Source organism: Salmo trutta, chromosome 7, assembly GCF_901001165.1.
Source record: "Salmo trutta chromosome 7, fSalTru1.1, whole genome shotgun sequence".
Classification (NCBI taxonomy): Eukaryota; Metazoa; Chordata; class Actinopteri; order Salmoniformes; family Salmonidae; genus Salmo; species Salmo trutta.
In genome coordinates this window covers 38,981,092-39,007,162 of record NC_042963.1, presented here as the reverse complement: position 1 = coordinate 39,007,162, position 26,071 = coordinate 38,981,092, and the positions used below count along the sequence as shown (strand labels likewise).

General features: G+C 41.4%; 1 protein-coding gene across 2 annotated transcripts in view; it reads left to right on the top strand.

The window, feature by feature from the left end:
- Nucleotides 1-633: 633 nt before the first annotated feature.
- LOC115197367 (early endosome antigen 1) overlaps nucleotides 634-26,071 on the top strand; it is a 48,296-nt gene continuing 22,858 nt past the window's right edge. Inside the window, exons 1-9 of one of the 2 annotated variants that reach the window (XM_029758795.1) lie at nucleotides 634-767; nucleotides 11,074-11,151; nucleotides 11,291-11,403; nucleotides 17,094-17,148; nucleotides 17,238-17,303; nucleotides 17,566-17,605; nucleotides 19,265-19,369; nucleotides 20,565-20,686; nucleotides 22,884-23,039. In XM_029758795.1, the coding sequence (XP_029614655.1) occupies nucleotides 744-767; nucleotides 11,074-11,151; nucleotides 11,291-11,403; nucleotides 17,094-17,148; nucleotides 17,238-17,303; nucleotides 17,566-17,605; nucleotides 19,265-19,369; nucleotides 20,565-20,686; nucleotides 22,884-23,039 (759 nt within the window). In that variant the 5' untranslated portion in view covers nucleotides 634-743. Of the gene's footprint in view, nucleotides 768-11,073; nucleotides 11,152-11,290; nucleotides 11,404-17,093; nucleotides 17,149-17,237; nucleotides 17,304-17,565; nucleotides 17,606-19,264; nucleotides 19,370-20,564; nucleotides 20,687-22,883; nucleotides 23,040-26,071 lie in introns of those variants that run through there. The other variant, XM_029758796.1, reaches the window with a different exon arrangement.

Genomic DNA, 26,071 nt, shown 5'->3' with positions numbered 1-26,071 from the left:
CTACTGAAATTGTAAAAAAAGATCCTTTGAAAATAAAGCCTGAGCCAATTGATTGAATCAGGTGTTAGAACTTGGCTATAACAAAAGCATGCACACACTAGTATGTCAATGGAGCCCATACAGATGGAAAAAGGTCTCATCTTTGTATCTGTGCCATTATGGTGTCTGTGACAGCACCATTGAGGCTCCATTTTAAAGTAGTCAATTTTCTTATTCTTTTGTGTTTGAAAAAAGTGTAAAGCTAATATAGGTGATTTACAGTGCTGGAGTTGTGAACCAAATCTTGTGTGTCATTTATTCTGGCCACTATGGCGATGATATACTGTAGCTTAAAGCCATTTCCAAACCATAGCACCCAATTTGAAGAAGAAGAAGACAATGCTCTGATGATTGGCTGATCGCTCCCAACCCAAATAAATCCCCACCCAGTTGAATACTTTAAAATGGTGAAATCCCTCAACTGCAATGTACTTGCTAAAATGGGTTATATCCAAGTTTAGTCCTCCAACTATCTCTATGATTGGGTCCTGTTGCCCTCTGAAATAAAGTAAAGTCACCGGCTATCCAACGTTTGAAAACAATTAAATGTCTTGAATGTAGCCCTTACTTCAGACTGAGCTCAGCCCCGCCCCAGAAGCAGCGGGCTTGGTCAGGTGTTCCGAGAACCAACAACGGGCGTAAACTTTTCCCGTGGAACATTACTCGTATTTCATTTTACAGTCAAACATCAATCGATATCGAGCATGCTTAGACGGATACTTCAAATGGTAAGATTCCAGAATCAAAGCGGCAGGCGTACAGTTTATATGATACCAAGTCGCTTTCCTTGTGTTGCACAGGCCTGCGCTCTGTGTCTGTCAAGCCAGTCAGGCCGACACAACAAAACGGGCCTAGCTAGCATCAAATGTCCACGTATATAAACTACAGTCAGTTTGAACAGTAGTAGACAGCTAGTGTGTTGGTACCGTAGAGATGAATATATGGTTGGTACAATGTGTTTACTAGCTCAGATAGTTTGGCGCATGGCTAATGTTAAAATGTAGCTAGCTAGCTAACGTTACGCAAAATGCCCGGCTAGTAGCTAACGTTACAGCTACCTAGCTAAGCTTTTTGGAGGATGCCCATGAGCATGGCTAGCTAATTTGTTCTCTCAAATGGTAACTTTAGAACAATTACCTATCAAACGACACCCCTTAAGTAGACCGGAACTGTGACCTTTTGGTAAACGGTTTGAGTGAGACATCTTCATTTGTCCACTATCTTTGGTTAGCCTTCTCGTTTTAAGTTACCGGTATGCGAGTAGCTAGTTAGCTTGCTAACAAACATGCAAGCAATGAATGGCTTATAACGTTACATGGCAATATCAGGCACTCAAAGGCCAGCTGTTATTGTGTGCTGCTGAATCAAGGCCAAATTATGTGTCATAAGACATTGACAGTTTACGTACTCCTTTCTTTCGCCAATTCTTTGTCCTGTACATGCTTGCCACCAAAACATGAGATAGTTAGGTACACTGGTGAAATCAAAGCTATTGAGTGTTGTAAACGTTAGCCCCATCCCAACACTTCCTGTTGCAGTGGTCAGCAGAACAGTCAGGTGTTCGTGAACAGCTCGTTGTTCATGCTAAACCACAGATACACATTCATTCAGTACATATATTTATATTTAGCCTACTTGTTAGTCACCACAACAGTTTTGGCCGGCCATTCTGTCACCTCCAGCATTTCACTTTCATTTCACATTAGGTCGATTTTCCCTTTCCCCTGTGGAAATGGAAAATTCCTCTTGAAACCAGGATAAAAATAATTGAAGATGCAATATGTACATTTTTGGGTGACCTGACAACATTCTCATAGAAATGTGAGTTATAGATCTGTCATTATCATTGAAAGCAAGTCTAAGAAGTTGTAGATCTGTTCTATGTGTTTCCCGTTTTTAAGTTGAGTTTTTCATATTTTACTTTCGTTTTTGTACACCAGCTTCAAACAAATGAAAATACAATATTTTTGGTTATGGAAAATATTTTTCAAATGTTTAAATGGTACAATGGTCTTCAACGCCAGTGGTTCCCAAACGTTTTATAGTCCTGTATCCCTTCAAACATTCAACCTCCAGCTGCACCAGGGTCAGCACACTCTCAAATGTTGTTTTTTTGCCATCATTGTAAGCCTGCCACACACACACTATACAATACATTTATTCAACATAAGAATGAGTGAGTTTTTGTCACAACCCGGCTCGTGGGAAGTAACAGAGCTCTGATAGGACCTGTGCACAAATAATAATACAATAATAATAATCAATAATTTGCTTTTTATTTAGTCATCTTACATATAAAAACGTATTTGTTAATCAAAAATTGTGAATTACTCACCACAGGTTAATGAGAAGGGTGTGCTTGAAAGGATGCACATAACTCTGCAATGTTGGGTTGTATTGGAGAGAGTCTCAGTCTTAAATCATTTTCCACACACAGTCTGTGCCTGTATTTAGTTTTCATGCTAGTGAGGGCTGAGAATCCACTCTCACATTGGTATGTGGTTGCAAAGGGCATCAGTGTCTTAACAGTGCGATTTGCCAATGTAGGATACTCAGAGCAGCCCAATCCAGAAATCTGGCAGTGGCTTCTGATTTAAATTAAATTTTCTCAGAACCGCTTGTTGCAATTTCGATGAGGCTCTCTTGTTCAGATATGGGTAAGTGGACTGGAGGCAGGGCATGACAGGGATAACGAATCCAGTTGTTTGTGTCGTGCGTTTTCAGGAAAGTACCTGCGTAATTGCGCACCCAGCTCACTCAGGTGCTTCGCTATATCACATTTGACATTGTCCGTAAGCTTGAGTTCATTTGCACACAAATCATACAATGATGGAAAGGCCTGTGTGGTGTCCGTGTTAATGCAGACAGAAAAGAGCTCCAACTTCTTAATCATAGCCTCAATTTTGTCCCGCACATTGAATATAGTTGTGGAGCGTCCCTGTAATCCTAGATTCAGATCATTCAGGCGAGAAAAAACATCACCCAGATAGGCCAGTTGCGTGAGAAACTCGTCATCATGCAAGCGGTCAGTAAAGAAAACTGTAAGCTCGTCTCTCAATTCAAAAAAATTGAGAGAGAAAATGCCCATATCATTGCATAACGCAGAAAATACACTTGAGCTCAGGGGCCTTGTTTTAACAAAGTTAACCATTTTCACTGTTGTCTCCAAAACGTCTTTCAAGCTGTCAGGCATTCCCTTGGCAGCAAGAGCCTCTCGGTGGATGCTGCAGTGTACCCGAGTGGCATTAGGAGCAACTGCCTGCACGCGTGTTACCACTCCACTATGTCTCCCTGTCATGGCTTTTGCACTATCAGTACAGATACCAACACATCTTGACCACCAAAGTCCATTTGATGTCACAAAGCCGTCCAGTACTTTAAAAATATCCTTTCCTGTTGTCCTGGTTTCCAGAAGAGGATGTCTTCCTTAATTGACCCCCCCCCCATAAACATAACGGACATATACCTGGAGCTGTACCAGGCCTGCCACATCTGTTGACTCATACAGCTTTAACGCATAGAATTCACTGGCTTGTATGTGAAGCACTCATTTTTCAGAACATCTCCTGCCATGTCACTGATGCGTTGTGAAACAGTGTTGTTTGATGGCATTGTCTGTATAGTTTTTTGTGCCTTTTCCCCCAGCATTGTCCCAGCCATATCCGTGGCAGCGGGAAGAGTGAAGTCCCCCACAATAGTATGGGGCTTGCCTGACCTAGCCACTCAGTAGCTCACCATATAAGATGCTTCTAGCCACTTCTTATTAATGGTATCTGTTTCTTTTATACATGTTTTACTACTCGAAAGTCGTCTTTATTCTCGCTCCAAAAAATTCTAATTGTCATGTTTTGTTTCTAAATGTTTGCGCAAGAGTGAAGGTTTCCTGCGAGAGAGTAACTGTTAATGTGATTGGATGTTAATTATTATTATTTTTTATTACACCTTTATTTAACCAGGTAGGCTAGTTGAGAACAAGTTCTCATTTACAACTGCGACCTGGCCAAGAATAAAGCAAAGCAGTTTGACACATACAATAACACAGTTACACATGGAATAAACAAACATACAGTAGAAAAAAAATCTATATACAGTGAGTGCAAATGAGGTAAGGCAATAAATAAAATAGGCCATGGTGGCGAAGTAATTACAATATACCAATTAAACACTGGAGGGATTGATGTGCAGAAGGTAAATGTGCAAGTAGAGATACTGGGGTGCAAAGGAGCAAGATAAATACATTATGGGGATGAGGTAGTTGGATGGGCTATATTACAGATGGGCTATGTACAGGTGCAGTGATCTGTGAGCTGCTCTGACAGCTGGTGCTTAAAGCTAGTGAGGGAGATATGAGTCTCCAGCTTCAGAGATTTTTGCAGTTCGTTCCAGTCATTGGCAGCAGAGAACTGGAAGGATAGGCGGCCAAAGGGGGAATTGGCTTTGGGGGTGACCAGTGAGATATACCTGCTGGAGCGCGTGCTACGAGTGGATTCTGCTATGGTGACCAGTGAGCTGAAATAAGGCGGGGCTTTACCTAGCAGAGACTTGTAGATAACCTGTAGCCAGTGGGTTTGGCGACGAGTATGAAGCGAGGGCCAAGCAACGAGAGCGTACAGGTTGCAATGGTGGGTAGTGTATGGGGCTTTGGTGACAAAACGGATGGCACTGTGATAGACTGCATCCAGTTTGTTGAGTAGAGTTTTGGAGGCTATTTTATAGATGACATCACCGAAGTCGAGGATCGGTAGGATGGTCAGTTTTACGAGGGTGTGGTTGGCAGCATGAGTGAAGGATGCTTTGTTGCGATATAGGAAGCCGATTCTAGATTTAATTTTGGATTGGAGATGCTTAATGTGAGTCTGGAAGAAAGAGTTTACAGCCTAACCAGACACCTAGGTATTTGTAGTTGTCCACGTATTCCAAGTCAGAGCCATCCAGAGTAGTGACGCTGTCTCCAGCTTCAGAGATTTTTGCAGTTCGTTCCAGTCATTGGCAGCAGAGAACAGGAAAGAAAGGTGGCCAAAGGAGGAATTGGCTTTGGGGGTGACTAGAGCACGTGCTACGGGTGGGTGCTGCTATGGTGACCAGTGAGCTGAGATAAGGTGGGGCTTTACCTAGCAGAGACTTGTAGATGACCTGGAGCCAGTGGGTTTGGCGACGAGTATGAAGCGAGGGCCAGCCAACGAGACCGTACAGGTCGCAATGGTGGGTAGTATATGAGGCTTTGGTAACAAAACGGATGGCACTGTGATAGACTGCATCCAGTTTGTTGAGTAGAGTGTTGGAGGCTATTTTGTAGATGACATCGCCGAAGTCGAGGATCGGTAGCATGGTCAGTTTTACGAGGGTATGTTTGGCAGCATTTGTGAAGGAGGCTTTGTTGCGAAATAGGAAGCTGATTCTAGATTTAATTTTGGATTGGAGATGCTTAATGTGAGTCTGGAAGGAGAGTTTGCAGTCTAACCAGACACCTAGAATGTGTGGACAACTACAAATACCTGAGTCAGAACTGTCCAGAGAAGTGATGCTGGATGGGCGGGCAGGTGTGGGCAGCGATCGGTTGAAGAGCATGCATTTAGTTTTACTTGCATTTAAGAGCAGTTGGAGGCAACGGAAGGAGAGTTGTATGGCATTGAAGCTCATCTGGAGGTTAGTTTGTCGAAGAAGGGCCAGAAGTATACAGAATGGTATCGTCTGCATAGAGGTGGACCAGAGAATCACCAGCAGCAAGAGCGACATTATTGATGTATACAGAGAAACGAGTCGGCCCGAGAATTGAACCCTGTGGCACCCCCATAGAGACTGCCAGAGGTCCGGACAACAGGCCCTCCGATTTGACACACTGAACTCTATCAGAGAAGTAGTTTGTGAACCAGGTGAGGCAGTCATTTGAGAAACCTAGGCTGTTTGGTCTGCCGATAAGAATGTGGTGATTGACAGAGTCGAAAGCCTTGGACACGTCGATGAATACGGCTGCACAGTAATGTCTCTTATCGATGGCGGTTATGATATTGTTTGACCTTGAGCGTGGCTGAGGTGCACCCATGACCAGCTCTGAAACCAGATTTCATAGCGGAGAAGGTACAGTGGGATTCGAAATGGTCGTTAATCTAGTTGTTAACTTGGCTTTCGAAGACCTTAGAAAAGGCAGGGTAGGATAGATATAGTTCTGTAGCAGTTTGGGTCTAGTGTCTCCACCTTTGAAGAGGGGGATGATCGCAGCAGCTTTCCAATCTTTGGTAATCTCAGACGATACGAAAGAGAGGTTGAACAGGCTAGTAATAGGGGTTGCAACAATTTCGGCAGATCATTTTAGAAAGAGAGGGTCCAGATTGTCTAGCCCGGCTGATTTGTATGGGTCCAGATTTTGCAGCTCTTTCAGAACATCAGCCATCTGGATTTGGGTGAAGGAGAAACGGGGAGGCTTTGGTGAGTTGCTGTGGGGGGTGCCGGGCAGTTGACCGGGGTAGGGGTAGCCAGGTGGAAAGCATGGCCAGCCGTAGAAAAATGCTTATTGAAATTCTCAATTATAGTGGATTTATCGGTGGTGACAGTGTTTCCTATCCTCAGTGCAGTGGGCAGCTGGCAGGAGGTGCTCTTATTCTCCATGGACTTTACAGTGTGCCAGAACTTTTTTGAGTTTGTTCTACAGGATGCAAATTTCTGTTTGAAAAAGCTAGCCTTAGCTTTCTTAACTGCCTGTGTATATTGGTTCCTAACTTCCCTGGAAAGTTGCATATCACAGGGGCTATTCGATGTTAATGCAGAACGCCGCAGGATGTTTTTGTGCTGGTCAAGGGCAGTCACGTCTGGAGTGAACCAAGAGCTTTATCTCTTCCTGGTTCTACATTTTTTGAATGGAGCATGCTTATTTAAGATGGTGAGGAAGGCACTTTTAAAGAATATCCAGGTATCCTCTACTGACGGGATGAGGTCATATCATTCCAGGATACCCCGGCCAGGTCGATTAGAAAGGCCTGCTTGCTGAAGTGTTTTAGGGAGCGTTTGACAGGGACAAGGGGTGGTCGTTTGACCGCAGACCCATTTACGAATGCAGGCAATGAGGCAGTGATCGCTGAGATCTTGGTTGAAAACAGCAGAGGTGTATTTGAGGACAGGTTGGTTAGGAGTATTTGACATTGTGTTGTTATTTTGCTGTTTGAAAATGTGAAGTGTGTATATATATATATATATATATATGGCGGTTTTCTCGCCTGAGTAGTGTGTATGTGTGTGTGTGTATATAAGGAATCACATTTTTAGTTGCGCATTGCGCGTCTGCTCTACACTATACTTGCTTGTTTTATCTTACTGAAATTAGGCGAACTATTGAAATATTAGCAACCAGGAAATGGTGGAGCGATTTTGGCATAATGCATTTTTAATAACATGATTTTCAGGAAATGTATGTAATCCATAGAATGTTCCTTTGGCGGAAGGATTGTTGGCTTATATTTTACATTTATACCTAAAAGCATAATTGTGAAATAATTAATAAAAAATGGCATATTATATACATCCCATTTTTGCCTTACTCAGGCTTCCTTTAAGACTCCATAATGTTTCATCTGTAGGTGCCATTAAAAAATTGGTGTCATACTTGCTCTGAAATATGAGTATGATTTTTTTTTTTCAATAACAATTGTCTTATGTTAATTTATGAATATTGAAAAATAGATCAACATGAGTATTGAAAATATACTATTCGCGATTTGGCAAATGTTTCTATATATTGTTGAACTTAACTCTACGGGCATATCAAAGTTCCAAAGTGGGATCTCTGCTACTTTTAAAGTTATGTCCCACCCCTGGTACACCCTATCAACCGCAGGTGAAATATCAAGGGCGCCAAATTTGAAAACAATTAAATGTCATAATTCAAATTTCTCAAACATACAACTATCTTTCACCCTTTGAAAGATAAACATCTCCTTAATCTAACCACGTCGTCCAATTTCAAAAAGGCTTTACGGTGAAAGCATAAAGTTAGATTATGTTAGGACAATATATTGAAAATAGCTGTGTGTAATGTTTTGTCAATGCAAAGACGGGTGTCACCAAAAGCAGAAAACCAGCTAAAATTATGCACTAACATTTGACAATCTTCATCAGATGACACTCCTAGGACATTATGTTAGACAATACATGCACTTTTTGTTCTATGAAGTTCATATTTATATCCAAAAACAGCATTTTACAATGGCGTTGATGTTGAGAAAATATTTTCCCTCCAATACCGCCAGTCAATCAGCACAACAAATTAAATAATTACTATTCGAAACCATTGGTAAAATATTATATTGTCATTCAAAGAATTATAGATTAACATCTCGTGAACGCAACCGCATTGCCAGATTTAAAAATAACTTTACTGGGAAATCCCACTTTGCAATAATCTGAGTACTGCGCTCAGAAAAATAGGCTTGGCGATACAGACTAGGCGCCATGTTGGAGAGATCAAAAATACTATGTAAATAGTCCCTTTGAGTATCTTCATCAGAAGGAACTTCCAGAAATCCCAGGTCCATAACAAATGTAGTTTTGTTCGAAAAAGCTCAATTTATGTCCAAAAAGCTCCGTGTTGTTAGTGCGTCCTGTAGGCTACTTAAAAACATGAACGTCGCCCGCCGGACTTGTCTTCACCAAAGAGGGAAAAAAATATATTTACGTTCGTTCAAACATGTCAAACGTTGTATAGCATAAATCATTAGGGCCTTTTTCAATCAGAACTTCAATAATATTCAAGGCGGACGATTGCATTCTCTTTTAAAACGTATTGGAACGAGAGTACCCAAACATGCACTCGCGCGCCAGAGTAGTATAGGCCATCCGCTTATGACCAACATTCCAAGCCTCTCGTTCGGTCAGTTTTCACAGTAGAAGACTCAAACCACTTTGTAAAGATTGTTGACATCTAGTGGATGGCGTAGGAAGTGCTCAATGATTAATAAGTCCATGTGTGTTTCAATGGCATAGGCTTAAAAGTAATTCAACACATCAGATATCCACTTCCTGTTAGAATTTGTCTCAGGGTTTTGACTGCCATATGAGTTCTGTTCTACTTACAGACACCATTCAAACAGTTTTAGAAAATTCAGTGTTTTCTATCCAAATCTGTTAATTAAAAGCATATCCTAGCTTCTGAGTTGGTGTAGGAGGCAGTTAAAAATGGGCACACATTTTTTTCAAAATTCTCAATACTGCCCCCTAGCCCCAACAGGTTATTAAGGGACGTTCTGTTTCAGCCCTCTATGTCCTGAGGTGACACTAGTGAAAGTGCCAAGTGCAGGTAAAGCTTAGCTCTGTCGCTCTCTATCTCTCTGACTCAGACACACTCCCTTGTGATGCAGCCCCACATAAATTATTTTAACAGTTGAAAAACGGAAGTCTCTCAGCCAGTTATGGGCGCTGTGTCAAAATTGTATCTCACAGAGCTGTTCTTCAAAACCCATTACATGCCAACGCTACTTGTTTGGGTTTCAGTGAATGGATGGCTGAACAGGATGTCCACTGCTGTGACTCATTTTAATTTAACCTCTCTGGCGCATGTGGGACGAACTCGTCCCACCTACGTAACAGCCACTGATATCCAGTGGCGCGATTTTTGAATCGTTAGAAATACTATTACTTCAATTTCTCAAACATATGACTATTTTACAGCTATTTAAAGACAAGAATCTCGTTAATCTAACCACACTGTCCGATTTCAAAAAGGCTTTACAACGAAAGCAAAACATTAGATTATGTCAGCAGAGTGCCCAGCCAGAAATAATCAGACACCCATTTTTCAAGCTAGCATATCATGTCACATAAACCCAAACCACAGCTAAATGCAGCACTAACCTTTTATGATCTTCATTAGATGACACACCTAGGACATTGTGTTATACAATACATGCATGTCTGTTCAATCAAGTTCATATTTATATCAAAAAACAGCTTTTTACATTAGCATGTGACGTTCAGAAAAAGCATAACCCCCGCAAACTTCTGGGGAATTTACTAACAGTTTGCTAAATTACTCACGATAAACGTTCACAAAAAGCATAACAATTATTTTAAGAATTATAGATACATTACTCCTCTATGCACTTGATATGTCCGATTTTAAAATAGCTTTTCGGATGAAGCACATTTTGCAATAATCTAAGTACATAGCTCGGCATCACAGGGCTAGCTATTTAGACACCCACCCAGGTCAGCCTCCACCAAAATCACATTTCCTATAAGAAAAATGTTCTTACCTTGCTTGTTCTTCGTCAGAATACACTGCCAGGACTTCTACTTCAATAACAAATGTTGGTTTGGTCCCAAATAATCCATCGTTATATCAAAACAGCGACGTTTTGTTCGTGAGTTCTAGACACTATCAGAATGCTACATCACGTTCTCGCGCATGGCGCATTGGCGTGACAAAAAATGTCTAAATATTCCATTACCGTACTTCGAAGCATGTCAACCGCTGTTTAAAACCAATTTTTATGCCATTTATCTCGTAGAAAAGCGATAATATTCTGACCGGGAATATGCATTGAGCCTAAACAGCCGAATTAAATTTCTCCTCAGGAGCGAATCGTGCACGCGCCTCATTCAAAGGTCCTCTGATCGGCCACTTACCAAAGGCGATAATGTGTTTCAGCCTGAGGCTGCCTCGTCAACCTTCAGGTATTTCCCGGGTTCTGAGAGCCTATCGGAGCCCTGGGAATTGTCACGTTACAGCTAAGATCCTTACTTTTCAATAAACAGATGCAAGACGCACGACTCCTTGTCAGACAGGGTACTTCCTGCATGAAACCTTGTCAGGTTTTTGCCTGCCATAGGAGTTCTGTTAAACTCACAGACACCATTCAAACAGTTTTAGAAAATTCAGAGTGTTTTCTATCCAAACCTGAACAATATGCATATTCTAGCTTCTGAGTTGGTGTAGGAGGCAGTTAAAAATGGGCACATATTTTTCCCAAAATTCTCAATACTGCCCCCTAGGCCAAACAGGTTAACTATGTCACCTCCCTCCTTTGTCTTCTCTCCCTCCCACAGACTCCTGGGAAAGGAGGCTCCCAGAACTCTGAGTCAGACCAGCCCAGTGCAGACCTCAACAATGACCAGACCTCCGAGGTAACACGTGTCTCTTACTTGTGTAACACACCTGATGGACCGTATTTCCTACTGTACCACTGAATGTTTTAGTTGTGGGGCCATGATCCCTATCCTGTATCCCGTAGTCTGATCATGTCTAGCCTATGTCTGTGTGCAGGGATTCATCTGTCCCCAGTGCATGAAGTCCCACAACTCTGCAGAGGAGCTGTTTAAGCACTATGAACTGTACCACGATTCAGGAGACCAGCCCTCCCACATGGGCCCTGGCCGGTAAGACCACTGTCTTCTTCCTAGTTTTACTGTAGCACACTATAAGGATACTGTGGTGGCTAATTTCTGCATTACCAAATGAGGAGAGTTACAAACTTCACACACCAGTCAGAGTTATACTTAAACTACATCTTTAATAATAAGAGCTTTGCAAAAGCCCTTGACTTTCAATGATGCGCTATCTCTAATGAACCATTGAAAAGTGTCTACACAAAAGTACAAAGATCTTTTATAGCCAAGATACACCCCTCTCAACGTACATGACAAACCACAGATACATAGAATGGGTCACAAGGTTAAGTTTTGTATGAAAGATATCGATAAAACGTAGCAGACAGCAACTGCTGTGTCAACAGTTTTCATTGTATAGACCAGTGTCTGGTCCTCCTACTCCAAACTGGAACCGTCTCTCCCTGGTACGGTATAGAACAGAATCATTAGCTCCATGTTCTCTGGAATGCTCTTTAGGCTTTATTACCCAAAGACATCATAAATCTCCTCTGTCAGTGCTATCTCATAGAGGCCCATCCTCAGTAAGAGACACACACATATATAGACAATGTTCCATTCTGTCCTCCTCCCTTCCTGATATTCTGCATAGCACCAGGGATATGTGAAAGACAAGCCTGACCTCTCCCCTCTCCGCGACCCAAGTGACTGAGCCCCAGCTAAGGGAAAAGTGCAACTACCAACATTCATAATCCAAAGGGATACATTCTAATGACAAGTATCTCACATAAGCATATTATGCAAATAAAACATCTTAATTATCTATGTTACCCAACTAATTCTGATTCATCCGCCACAATACTTAGTTGTCCTGTCCTCTTGGTATTTTTGGTATTTATTAGGATCCGCATTAGCCGCTGCAAAAGCATCAAATCAAAACAATTTGTCACATGCGCCGAGTACTTACTTATAAGCCCTTAACCAACATTGCAGTTCAAGAAAGAGAAAAGTAACGCAATAAAATAACAATGTCGAGGCTGTATACAGGGGGTACCGAGTCAACATGCGGGGGTACAGGTTAGTCGTGGTAATTTGTTAATGTAGGTAGGGGTAAAGTGACTATGCAAAGATGATAAACAGCGAGTAGCAGCAGTGTAAAAAAAAAATTGGGGGGTGTGGGGTCAATGTAAAATTACCCAGGTGGCCATTTGATTTTTTTGTTCAGCAGTCTTATGGCTTAGGGGTAGAAGCTGTTAAGGAGCCTTTTGGTCCTTGACTTGGCACTCCAGTACCGCTTGCTCTGTGGTAGCAGAGAGAACAGTCTGTGACTTGGGTGATTGGAGTATTTGACATTTAAAAAAAAATCTTTGCTCTGACACCGCCTAGTATATAGGTCCTGGATGGCAGGAAGCTTGGCACCAGTGATGTACTGGGCCGTATGCACTACCCTCTGTAGCGCCTTACGGTCAGATGCCGAGCAGTTGCAATACCAGGCGGTGATGACATTTCACAAGACATTTCACAAATGGCACATTTCAAACTGCCTGCAAATTGACCTTTCAGTTGCACTAAATGTATAACAAAAAGGCTGAATAGGCGCTGTTTAGACTTAGAACCAGGTTTTATAAGGGAAGTGAGAAGATAGGCAGGCTATTAGCAAGACAACTAAAAATGCAGAACACTTCTAATGTAATTCCAGCAATTAAGATGGGCAGTAAGATGGTGACAGTGTGTTTCAACATTTTTATGAAGATTTATATACATCCTCCTTTTCAGCGAGCCCCATAGATATGGATACTTTTTTGTCTGGTATATAATTACCTAGATTATCAGATAGTACAGTCCAGGTCCTCTACCTGGCTATAACAGAAGAGGAGGTTAGAGACACCATCTTACTGTATCTATGAAAGCAGGGAAACCACCTGGTCTAAATGGAATTCTTGTAGAATACTATAAAAAGTATATTGATGTTCTTGTACCTGTATTGACAGTGGTTTACCAGGAGGCATTTAAAAATGGCTCCCTTCCGGACACCTTTAATGAGGCTTTGATATCACTGATTCCTAAGAAGGATAGAGATACTACAGAACCTGGGAATTTTAGAGCTATCAGCCTCCTTAATGTGAATTGTAAGATTCTAACTAAGACCCTTGCGATATGCTTAGAGAAGGCACTACCTAATATTATACATAGTGACCAAGTAAGGTTTATTAAGAACAGGACCTGGACTGATAATGTGAGGAAGCTCTTACATCTCATGTGGTTAAACCGCTCAAATATAGTTCCTACCGCTGCTGTCTCTTTAGATGCTGAGAAGGTATTTGATAGGGTAGAGTGGGCTTTTCTCTTTTCTCTCCCTGGTTTTGGACCTGACGTTTGTAAATGTATAGGAGTCCTCAATTCCAATCCTAAAGCAACAGTATTTACAAATGGAATTGTCTCCTTTTTTTGTCTTTCTAGAGGCACAAGGCAGGGTTGCTCGCTCTCCCCTCCTGTTTACCATAGTTTTATAGCCTCTTGCGACAATGATAAGAACAGATCCATAAATTAGGGGTGTACATGGAGGAGGCAAATGACACAACCTGCTTATGTATGCAGATGATATCCTACTGCTGGTCTCTGATCCTGACTACTTAATTGTATTGAATCATATTCTAGTATGTCGGGCAACAAAATTTATTGGAATAAGTCGGAAGCAATGCCAATTAATGCCATATGTTACTCTGGAACCTAACCCTATTTAATTTCAAATGGGTTCCTAATGGGATGAAATATTTGGGTATTAAGTTGCGCTCAAATTTGGAGGAAGTGATGGGACTAAATTCTGAGCCACTACTAGTCAAGATTAAGACCAATTTAGAAAAAATTTAAAATATTAAACTTTCTTTATGGGGAAAGATCAATGTGATTAAATTGGTTGTGGTCCCAATATTTTAATTATATGTCTTCAATGTTACCTATGAATATTCTCGACTGGTATTTTAAACAATATGACAAATTAACTAAATACTTTTTGTGGGATAGGGGGAAAAATGGATTAATCGGAAGATTGTGTGCTCACCAAGGGATGTAGGAGGCTTCGCTTTACCAGATGTTAAATTGTACAATTTATCATTTGAACTGGCTAAATTGGCGAATCGTTGGGGCAAAAGGGATGCTGGCTTGGATTGCATAACAATAGAATGGGAACTAAGTTATCCTTTCACCCCTGTTGATACTCTGTCACAGTCTTATAGGGGAGAGGTCTGTTGAAACTCGCAACCCAATTTTGTTACACTCAAAAGAGGTGGAGAACAGTACACAAGATATGTGGAATCTAAAACATGGATACTCGTCATTGTTACACAATCCTAGGCTACAGCTAGGAAATAATTATCTGTACTGGAAACAGTGGCTAATGAAAGGAATTCAAACTATATGTGATCTGTACAATGAAGATATATTAATGTCATACTCAGATTTGGTACAAAAATATTAATGTGGGAGATGGGATATTTCTGGTAATATTTACAATGGAGAGAATGTTTTAACCAACTAAAACAAATCCAGGAAATAACCCAATAGCTGAGTGTTTGGAATTACCCGAAAATAAAGCAGCCATTTTTGTACTCAGTATTTATCATCTGAAGAGTAAAGACTGTAAAAACCTCAGAACAAACAATATGGCAAATTGACCTTAAACATGATTTTTGAATTACTACCTCATCTCTACCCCACGCATACAATTATCTGTAAGATACCTAGGCTACCTGGGGCGACAGGTATCCTAGTGGTTAGAGCGTTGGGCCAGTAACCGAGCTGACAAGGTAAAAATCTGTCGTTCTGGCCCTGAACAAGGCAGTTAACCCACTGTTCCCCGGTAGGCCATCATTGTAAATAAGAATTTGTTCTTAACTGACTTGCCTAGTTAAATAAAGGTCAAATAAAAAAATAAAAAGCAGTGAATTTCAACCACAAAGACCAGAGAGGTTCTACCTATTGGTAGAAAAAAAACAGACATTGAATTGCCCTTTGAGCATAATTACACTTTGGATGGTGTATCAATGCACTCAGTCCCTACAAAGTTACAGGCACCCTTCCTAACTCAGTTGCCGGAGAGGAAGGAAACCGCTCATGGATTTCATCATGAGGCCAATGATGACTTTAAGCCTCTACAGAATAAAAATATTCCAAAACATGCAACAAGGCACTAAAGTAGTACTGCAAAGAAATGTGGCAAAGCGATCAAATTTGTCCAGATTACAAAGTGTTATGTTTGGGGAAAATCCAGTAAAATACATCACTCCATATTTTCAAGCAATGTGGGGGCTACATCATATTATGGTATGCTTGTAATCATTTAGGACGGGAGTTTTTCAGGATAAAAAATAAACGTAATGGAGCTAAGCACAGGCAAAATCCTACAGGATCCTACAGGAAAACCTGCTTTCCAACAAACACTGGAAGATGAATTCACCTTTCAGTGGGACAATGACCTAAAACACAAGACCAAATCTACACTAGAGTTGCTTATACCAAGAAGACAGTGGCCTAGTTACAGTTTTGACTTGAGTCTACTTGAAAATCGATGGCAAGACATGAAAATGTGTAAGTCGCTCTGGATAAGAGCGTCTGCTAAATGACTTAAATGTAAAATGATTGTTCAGCATGATGCTGCTACCCCCGTGCTTCACGGTTGAGATGGTGTTCTTCAGCTTGCGAGCTTCCCCAATTTTCCTCCAAACATAACGATGGTCATTATGGCCAAACAGTTCTATTTTTGTTTCATCAGACCAGTGGACATTTCTCCAAAAAGTACGATCTTTCTCCCCGTGTGCATTTCCAAACCGTAGTCTTGCTTTTTTATGGTGTTTTTGGAGCAGTGGCTTCTTCCTTGCTGAGCGGCCTTTCAGGTTATGTCGATATATGACTCGTTTTACTGTGGATATAGATACTTTTGTACCCGTTTCCTCCAGCATCTTCACAAGGTCCTTTGCTGTTGTTCTGGGATTGATTTTCACTTTTCACGCCAAAGTACGTTTATCTCTAGGAGACAGAACTCGTCTCCTTCCTGAGCGGTGTGATGGCTGCGTAGACCCATGGTGTTTATACTTGCGTACTATTGTTTGTACAGATGAATGTGGTACCGTCAGGCATTTGGAAATTGCTCCCAAGGATGAACCAGACTTGTGGAGGTCTACATTTTTTTTTCTTCTGAGGTCTTGGCTGATTTCTTTTGATTTTCCCATGATGTCAATCAAAGAGGCACTGAGTTTGAAGGTAGGCCTTGAAATACATCCACAGGTACACCTCCAATTGACTCAAATGATGTCAATTAGCCTATCAAAAGCTTCTAAAGCCATTACATCAATTTCTGGAATTTCCCAAGCTGTTTAAAGGCACAGTCAACTTAGTGTATGTAAACTTCTGACCCACTGGAATTGTGATACAGTGAATTATAAGTGAAACAATCTGTAAACAATTGTTGGAACAGTTACTTGTGTCATGCACACAGATGTCCTAACCGACTTGCCAAAACTATAGCTTGTTAATTAATAAGAAATTTGGTTGAAAAACGAGTTTTAATGACTCCAACCTAAGTGTATGTAAACTTCCGACTTCAACTGTAGCTCCTATCATAATCATCATTATTGCCTTATTAACTTATTTTCGATCTTGTACTGTAATTACAAAATGTCCAGTATACCTTCAGAATAATAGTAAACATTTCAGGTGAATGTCCTTCTCCTTTCCTCCTCCAGGGAAGACTTTATTCTTCTCCGGCAAGAGTTGCAAGAACTGCAGACTTCGCTCAAGGTACCATCATACATTTTTGGGGAGAGATTAGCCTATAGAGAATTTTAGGTTTATTGCTCTTCACTGCGTAACGCGTGTGTATCTGTCAGGAGGAGCGATGGTTCTCTGGCGAGCTGAAGAAGGAGCTGGACAAAGTGCAAGGACACCTGAAGCAAGTAATTCCTCTAAGATGTCTACTATCAAATGATATCTCATTATAGCCACTCCCGTAGAAATTAAACATTTGAATATTCATTTTTCATGGCTTCTCTCATCTTACCAGAATACCTGAGGGAGTTGACATGAAATAAGGGTTCTCCGGTAGCAGCCAACCAATGATAGAATACCAAACTACAATAAATTTTGACAATTAAGCAGTTATTATGTGTGATACACTGCTTAGCTGGTATGGACATATCAGTGTTCCTCTCGTTTCAGGGTCAACATAATGACGGCCAGGCAGGCTCAGAGGATTCCGGTGAGTGATTTAAGATCATGTTCATTTAAGCCACAAACAGAAGAAAACCTTACCGAAACAGAGAAGTACTAAACTCAGCAAAAAAAGAAACATCCCTTTTTCAGGACCCTGTCTTTCAAAGATAATTAATAAAAATCCAAATAACTTCACAGATCTTCATTGTAAAGGGTTTAAACACTGTTTCCCATGCTTGTTCAATGAACCATAAACAAGTAATGAACATGCATCTGTGGAACGGTCCTTAAGACACTAACATCTTACAGACGGTAGGCAATTAAGGTCACAGTTATGAAAACATAGGACACTAAAGAGGCCTTTCTACTGACTCTGAAAACACCAAAGGAAAGATGCCCAGGGTCCCTGTTCATCTGTGTGAATGTGCCTTAGGCATGCTGCAAGGAGGCATGAGGACTGCAGATGTGGCCAGGGCAATACATTGCAATGTGTATACTGTGAGACGCCTAAGACAGGACAGACAGCTGATCGTCCTCGCAGTGGCAGACCACGTGTAACAACACCTGCATAGGATCGGTACATCCGAACATCACACCTGCGGGACAGGTACAGGATGGCAACAACAACTGCCCGAGTTACACCAGGAACGCACAATCCCTCCATCAGTGCTCAGACTGTCTGCAATAGACTGAGAGAGGCTGGACTGAGGGCTTGTAGGCCTGTTGTTAGGCAGGTCCTCACCAGACATCACCGGCAACAACGTCACCTATGGGCACAAACCCTCAGTCTCTGGACCAGACAGGACTGGCAAAAAGTGCTCTTCACTGACGAGTCGCGGTTTTGTCTCACCAGGGGTGATGGTCGGATTCGCCTTTATTGTCAAAGGAGCGGGATTGATTTGGAGGTGGAGGGTCCGTCATGGTCTGGGGCGGTGTGTCACAGCATCATCGGACTGAGCTTGTTGTCATTGCAGGCAATCTCAATGCTGTGCGTTACAGGGTAGACATCCTCTTCCCTCATGTGGTACCCTTCCTACAGGCTCATCCTGACATGACCCTCCAGCATGACAATGCCACCAGCCATACTGCTCGTTCTGTGCGTGATTTCCTTCAAGACAGGAATGCCAGTGTTCTGCCATGGCCAGCGAAGAGCCCGGATCTCAATCCCATTGAGCACGTCTGGGACCTGTTGGATCGGAGGGTGAGGGCTAGGGCCATTCCCCCCAGAAATGTCCGCGAACTTGCAGGTGCCTTGGTGGAAGAGTGGGGCAACATCTCTCAGCAAGAACTGGCAAATCTGGTGCAGTCCATGAGGAGGAGATGCACTGCAGTACTTAGCATCTGGTGTGGCCACCAGCTGCATTGACTGTTACTTTTGGTTTTGACCCCCCCCTTTGTTCAGGGACACATTATTCCATTTCTGTTAGTCACATGTCTGTGGAACTTGTTCAGTTTGTCTCAGTTGTTGAATCTTATGTTCATACAAATATTTACACATGTTAAGTTTGCTGAAAATGAACGCAGTTGACAGTGAGAGGATGTTTCTTTTTTTGCTGAGTTTATATGTAATTGTCCAATAAGAAATGTCTGTTTTTCATTTTCCCTTGCACAGTGTTTTGTTATGGTATGCTCAAACGATCACGAACCAGTTGTTGAATTGTTACTTTTCTTGTTGATGCTCATTCCTTTGCGTTTCTCTGTGCAGCCCTGGCGGTTAAGCTGAACCAGGCAGAGATGGAGAAGTTTAACATCACGCAGATGAAAGACCTGTTGGAGCAGAAGGCTGCCCAGCTGGCCACAGAGATAGTGGGTTAGTGTGTGGCGGCCTGGCAGCTATCTTTAAAGCCACAGTCTGTGTGACTGGGAGCGCTCTGTGTGCTGCTGGCTGCTCTGTTAGAAACCATATTGGATATTCTTCTCCACACTTCGTATCTGGGTCATATTGTGAATATGTTGTGTTCAGTGGAGTCTGAGATATACAGTGAGCTCCAAAAGTATTGAGACTGTGACACATTTGTTGTTTTGGCGCTGTTCTCCAGCACTTTAAATGATTTTAAATGATACAGTGACGAAGAGGTTAAAGTGCAGACTGTCACCTTTTAATTTGAGGGTATTTTCATCCATATCGGGTGAACCGTTTAGAAAGTACAGCATTTTTTAGGGGACCAAAATTATTAGGACAAATTCACTTGTGTATTAACGTAGTCAGAAGTTTAGTATTTGGTCCCATTTTCCTAGTATGCAATGATTACGACAAACTTGTGACTACAAAGTTGTTGGATGCATTTGCTGTTTGTTTTTGTTGTTTCAGATTATTTTGTGCCCTATTGAAATTAATGGTAAATAATGTCATTTTGTCACTTTTATTGTAAATAAGAATATAATATTTTATATGCGTCTACATTAATGTGGATGCTACCATGATTACGGATAAAAATGCTAACCTCCCTGTTATTGTAATGGTGAGACGTTGTGATATTTGTGCGTCTAACTTTCTCACTCATCATTATCAAATTACACAATACACAATATTTACCATTTAATTTCTATTGGGCACAAAATAATCTGAAACACAACCAAAACAAACAGAAAATGCATCCAACAAGTTTGTAGAGTCACAAGCTTGATGTAATCATTAATACACATATAAGTGAATTTGTCCCAATACTTTTGGTGCCCTAAAATGGGGGGACTATAATTTGTAATTTCAAAATGATATGGATGAAAATACCCTAAAATTAAAGCTGACAGTGCAGTATAGAGCCAAAATACCAAAACGTCACTGTCCCAGTACTTTTGGAGCTCACTGTAGTTCATTTAGCTCATCTAAAGCTGCTTTGATTGAACAACCATTTAATGCCACTATACATTGTATAATGTTCCATAGGCAGGTATAGTACAGTGACTAGCTCAGAGGTTAGGATGGAAGATAAATGGATATATTTGATACTTTGTTCCGTGAAGGGATATTCAATTTAACATGGGTATGTTGGTGACCCTGACAGACATCAAGTCTCGTTATGATGAGGAAAAGAGCCTGAGGGAGGCTGCAGACCAGAGGTTGGCCAACCTGATACAGGAGCTGCAGAGAGAGAGGCAGGACAAGGACCGGCTACACACACAACTGGTAACTAACACAGACTGCATACACACAGACATGCATACCTAAAAGCATACACGCACAGTCATGCATTTAAGTGTACACACACTCAGGCACACATACAGGTAGGACACTTTCTATACATACTGTACAGCTATGGACATGTCACAGTGCACTAAAATATTAACACACTGTTGTACAATATTTTACAATAAGTAAACGTTCATTGATGAGCACTGATAATAATTTGCATGTAGCCTATATTTTACTCCCAGATAACTTTTTCCAGGGTTTTATTTTCACCTCTTACTCATTACCTGTTAATTTTGTCACATCCCTATTTACTAACATTTTTCTTAATGTTTAAAATTAAATGTATCGGTTTTCCATTACAACGATAAAGGAAAAATTCATACAATTCCACGTGAATTCACAATGCAGCTGCACTGCTGCCAGCAACGGTTTGGGTCTCACAGGGCGTCCCTTTCAGATGGTTTAGCATTTCACCTGTACTACCATTACTGTAACTCAATTCCACCCTGCAAAGCATTCATTTCCTTCTCATTTCTCAAAGTATTGTCGTACAGGACTTCGCTGCTGTCGCTTGTCTTTCTCTGCCGTTTTTCCAACTGTTAACGACAATGACGTAGGGGTCGAGAGTCGACTCCCAACGAATAGTTTCCTCGACTTCTTGCAGGTCAACTCCCATTTCTGAGTGTCAAGATTAGATTCCGCTAGGAATCGGCTCCTAAGATTCAGTATTAGATTCCGCTAGGAATCGGCTCCTAAGATTCAGTATCTTTGGAATGGAGGAGACTGATTAGTTGCCGTATATCCGAGAACACAAACGCTTGCATCTTTCGCTTGCACCTTGCTAGCTAGCTAGCTAGCTAGCAAGGGACAGGGAAAGAGGAGAGGGGCACAGTATAGGCAGGTCGGCCACCAGGCAGACAGAGTCAACCTTGCACTAGGCCTGTCTATCGGCAATCAAAAGTGGTATCTCGCAATGGAATGCGATTTCTCGCAATTTCTTGAATGGCAATGTCTTGCAACTTGAATAGGCTAGGAAATGAAATGAGCGAGATGCAACACTTTGCGCTCACACAGTCACACACTGTATCTGCGTGTTTGCATGGGCTTGCTTCATGCTGTTCACAGCATGGTAGCCAGGGCAACAGAGCCTCATGCTTCAACACTCTTAGTTGTTGCTCTTAGAAATTGACCCACTATGCTGTTTACATTTAAATTACACAACTTTCCCCAGGCCTTTAAAGCCTATTGTTTAGTTAGGCTATAACATGGAAAAGGTTTTGGGATAACTGCACCGTAATTGATTTATTTATTTTATTATATATATTTTTTCTGATCCCAATTTCGTGTAACAGTTTTTACTTTTCGATGTTCACACCCCTGTTAGTAAACATATTGGATGTTGGGCTGAGTTTCCGAGAACCAGCTTCCCTGTGGCTCAGTTGGTAGAGCATGGTGTTTGCAACGCCAGCATGGTGTGTGCAACACCAGGGCTGTGGGTTCGATTCCCACGGGGGCCCAGTACAAAAAAAAAGCATGAAATGTATGCATTCACTACTGTAAGTCGCTCTGGATAAGAGCGTCTGCTAAATGACTAAAATGTAAACAAACAAAAAAAGTAACCATTTGTCAACAAAGAGAACAAACTGAAATGCACTGAAATTAAGCCAATTTGTTGTCTGTTCAGATATCCTGGAGCCTAGAGCATAGAAGTTCACCCCTAATAGGGTCATGTCTTCACTTTTATGGATGCATGGATAATTATTATTTTTTTGAAAGAGGACTAGAGTTGTCTTAACAAAGTAAAGTGTATATAACCAGGTATTTTATGATGAAGGAAGTAGAACTAGTCTTGAGGAAGGAACTATTCAGGTCCGGGATTTCTGGGGTTACCATCTCTACCTAGATAAGTTATATCGTTTTTAATTTATGTCATTCATTTCTATGTCAGAGGAGTGGGCAGAATGTAACCTTTATTTAACAAGGCCAGTCAGTTAAGAACAAAGTCTTATTTAAGAAAAGGGCGCTTATGATGTTATGAACTCTATACTGCCAGCAACACTTAAATTCCCCACTTCCCTTTTTCTATTTTCACCCCAAACCTACATCCTAACCCTAAAGTGGTCCAGTAACTCCTAACCCCTCTTTGATGCCCCAAACTGCCCTAACCTCTGATCTCTCTGCTGCCCCCTAGCTGCAGCGGCCGGGAGTTGAGGACATGGAGGTACTGCAGAAGGAGCTGATCCAGGTGCAGACATTGATGGACAACATGACACGTGAGAGGGAGGAGGAGTCGGTACGCCTCAAGAGCCAATACGAGCAGCTGCAGTCTGTCCACACCACCTCAGAGGTAAGGGGGAATGGCCCATCTTGGTTTAGTTTTATGTTACTGGTCCAGTATGTACTGCTAGTATCTTCACTATCCCTCAGTGCAAGGCAGGCCCAAAGGTTTAGGGCAGCTAGTCAACTAGTGATTAGCTCCTCTTCTTGCACAAGGGAGACTGGTAAACATGCTTCTAATAATGTTTAAATACACACTGTCATACAGTCAGGAACCTCTGTGAATTAAAAAGGAAAGGTTTTATATGCCCTTTCACAATTGTTTATCACATTCTTTACATCATAGAAGGGGTGTCCAAGTGGATATGAAGTTGTGATTGTTTAACCATTTCTAAATAAATAGATGGCCTTTACTCTCATTCTACAACCTTTGCCTGGTCGTAAACACTGATTAGATATTCCACTGGCTTTCCCGCACCTAGCACCTACTGTATTGCCATTCCTATTCTCTTCAATCTGAGCTTACAGGAAAGTATGCGTCCTCAGGCCTGGAGGGAAGCACAAGTCATTCAGCTACTCAAGAATAGCAAAGCATAATTTACTGGTTCAAACAGCTGACCAATCAGCTTACTACCGACCCTTAGTACATTTTTGGGAGAAATTGTGTTTGAACAGATACAATGCTATTTCACAGTCAACACATTTAACAGACTTTCAGCATACTTATACGATTTTAGGAGCTGTTTTGTTTGACTTCAGTGCAGCTTTTTGCATTATCAATCATAATCAGCTGCTGAAAAAAGCATGTGATGGCTTTATCGTCTGCCAAATCGTGGATTGAGAGCTACCTATCTAACAGAACACAGAGGGTTTTCTTTAATTGAAACCTCCCTAATTTAAACCAAGTAGAGTGTGGTATACTTCAAGGCAGATGTCTTGGTCCTTTACTGTTTTCTATTTTTACTAATGATCTACCACTAGCCTTACAGCCTGTGTGTCTATGTATGCTGACTCAGCATTATACACATCAGCTACCACATTAAGGGAAATCACTGCAACCCTTAACAAAGAGCTGTAGTCAGTTTTAGAATGGGTGGCTGATAATAAGCTAGTCCTTTAATATATCAAAAGCCCTAAACCTTATCTAAATCTTGTAATGTATCAACTGAGCAACTTGAGGAGACTAAACTGCTTGGTGGAACCCTAGATTGTAAACTGACATTGTCAAAACATATTGACCCAATGGTTGCTAAGATGGGGAGAGATCTGGCTGTGATAAAGTGCGTCTCTGCTTTCTTGACATCACAATTAACCAAACAAGTCCTACAGGCCCTAGTTTTATCACACCTGGACTACTGCCCACTTATATGGTCAAATGTTGCAAAGAAGGACATAGGTAAATTACAGTTGGCCCAGAACAGAGCAGAATGGCTAGGCCTTAAATGTAAACACGGATGGCTTATATCAAGAACATGCATGTCAATCTCTCTTCGCTTAGAGGAGAGAATGAATGCATCTGTCTTTTGTGAGAAGTATTGATGTGTTGAAAGCACCGATCTCTGTGTTCAAACAGCTAACACACAGCTCAGACACCCATACATAACCCACAAGACATGCCACCAGGGGCCTCTTCACAGTCCCTAAGTCCAGAACAGAGGCTGGGAAATGAACAGTACCACATAGAGCCTTGACCACATGGAACTCTTCCACATCAGGTAACTCAAGCTCTCAGTAAAATCTGATGAAAAAATATAGAACAACACGGCACAATACGTACTGTGAAGAGAGACACATTTGTTTTACTATCCTTGTGAGGACCAAACAATTGCTTCCCATTCAAAATCCAATTTTCCCTTTTAACCTAATCCTAACTAAACCCTAACCCTATTTCTCCTCCCTAATTGTAAACCTAACCCCTAAGCCTAAAATAGCCCTTTTCCTTGTCCTTGTTCCTTTTCCAAAAAGTCCCCACCTGTCTGAATTGGCCTTGTTTGACTATCATTGTGAGGTCTTCTGGTCCCCACAAGGATAGTAAAACCCCCCCAAAAAACACACACAAGAACACACACTCTACGCACGCCCACGCATTGTTATATTGTATTTTTGCAGTAGTGTACATATTGTACATTTGGCAGAAGCTAATAGGGATCTTATTAAATACTTAAGATGGTCCTTTTAACAAGCTCTCGATTGACTAAAATAACCTTCATATTCAATGTTTTTAATAAAGGGATGCTTGAACTCCTTTTCCCAATCCTGCGGTGTGTGTCTGTCTGCATAATTCAGCGATATTTCCTGCATTACTGAACCAATAAGGCTTTGGAAGGAGAACATTAGGAGGGAGTTTTTCTATAACTATGGCACCCTATTTCCTACATTGTGTACTAGTTTTGGGCCCTGTTCAAAAACAGTGCACTAAACAGGGAATAGGGTGCAATTTTGGATGAAGCGTGTCTGCTTACACCCCCCTCCATCTCTTTCCCTCTTACTGCCATTCCCCATCCGTCTCCTCTCTGGACTGCAATACAGACCTTTGGTTGATATATTTAACTGCACAACGAGGGACAGAATGAATAAGACATTAGAATATTAAAAGACCTTGGCTCAAGTGCTGAGCGATTAACCTACATTTCTGGGGAGTTTTCAGTTTTTAAACTAATTGACCGCCGTCAGTTTAATTATTTGAATTCTGTATTTTTCTGTGAATTTAATGGGCAGTTTCTCTAGAGATAAATCAGATCAAGCCTGAACTTTGCGATGTAGTAGGGAGTTGTAGTTTCCAACACGCCAATATTCTATATAGTTTAGTGCAGAAAACTTGGTAATAAACTACAATGACCATCATCCATTGCGCACCTACTTGTCTGATCTGTGTGCGGGCAGACATGGAGAGAAGAGACAGAAGAATGTGTGATCGAGAGGGAGAGCAGTTGCTTCGAGGTATCTCTACCTGAATTTACATGATCTAAGTGATTGATAGTTGGTATTCAGCAGTCATAAAAGTATGCCTTATTTACTTTGAAGAACTACCAAAATAGTGATTTTTGTCAGACAACATAGGAAGCAGCTCTATAGAGATGAGATGATGACTTGGAATGAAAT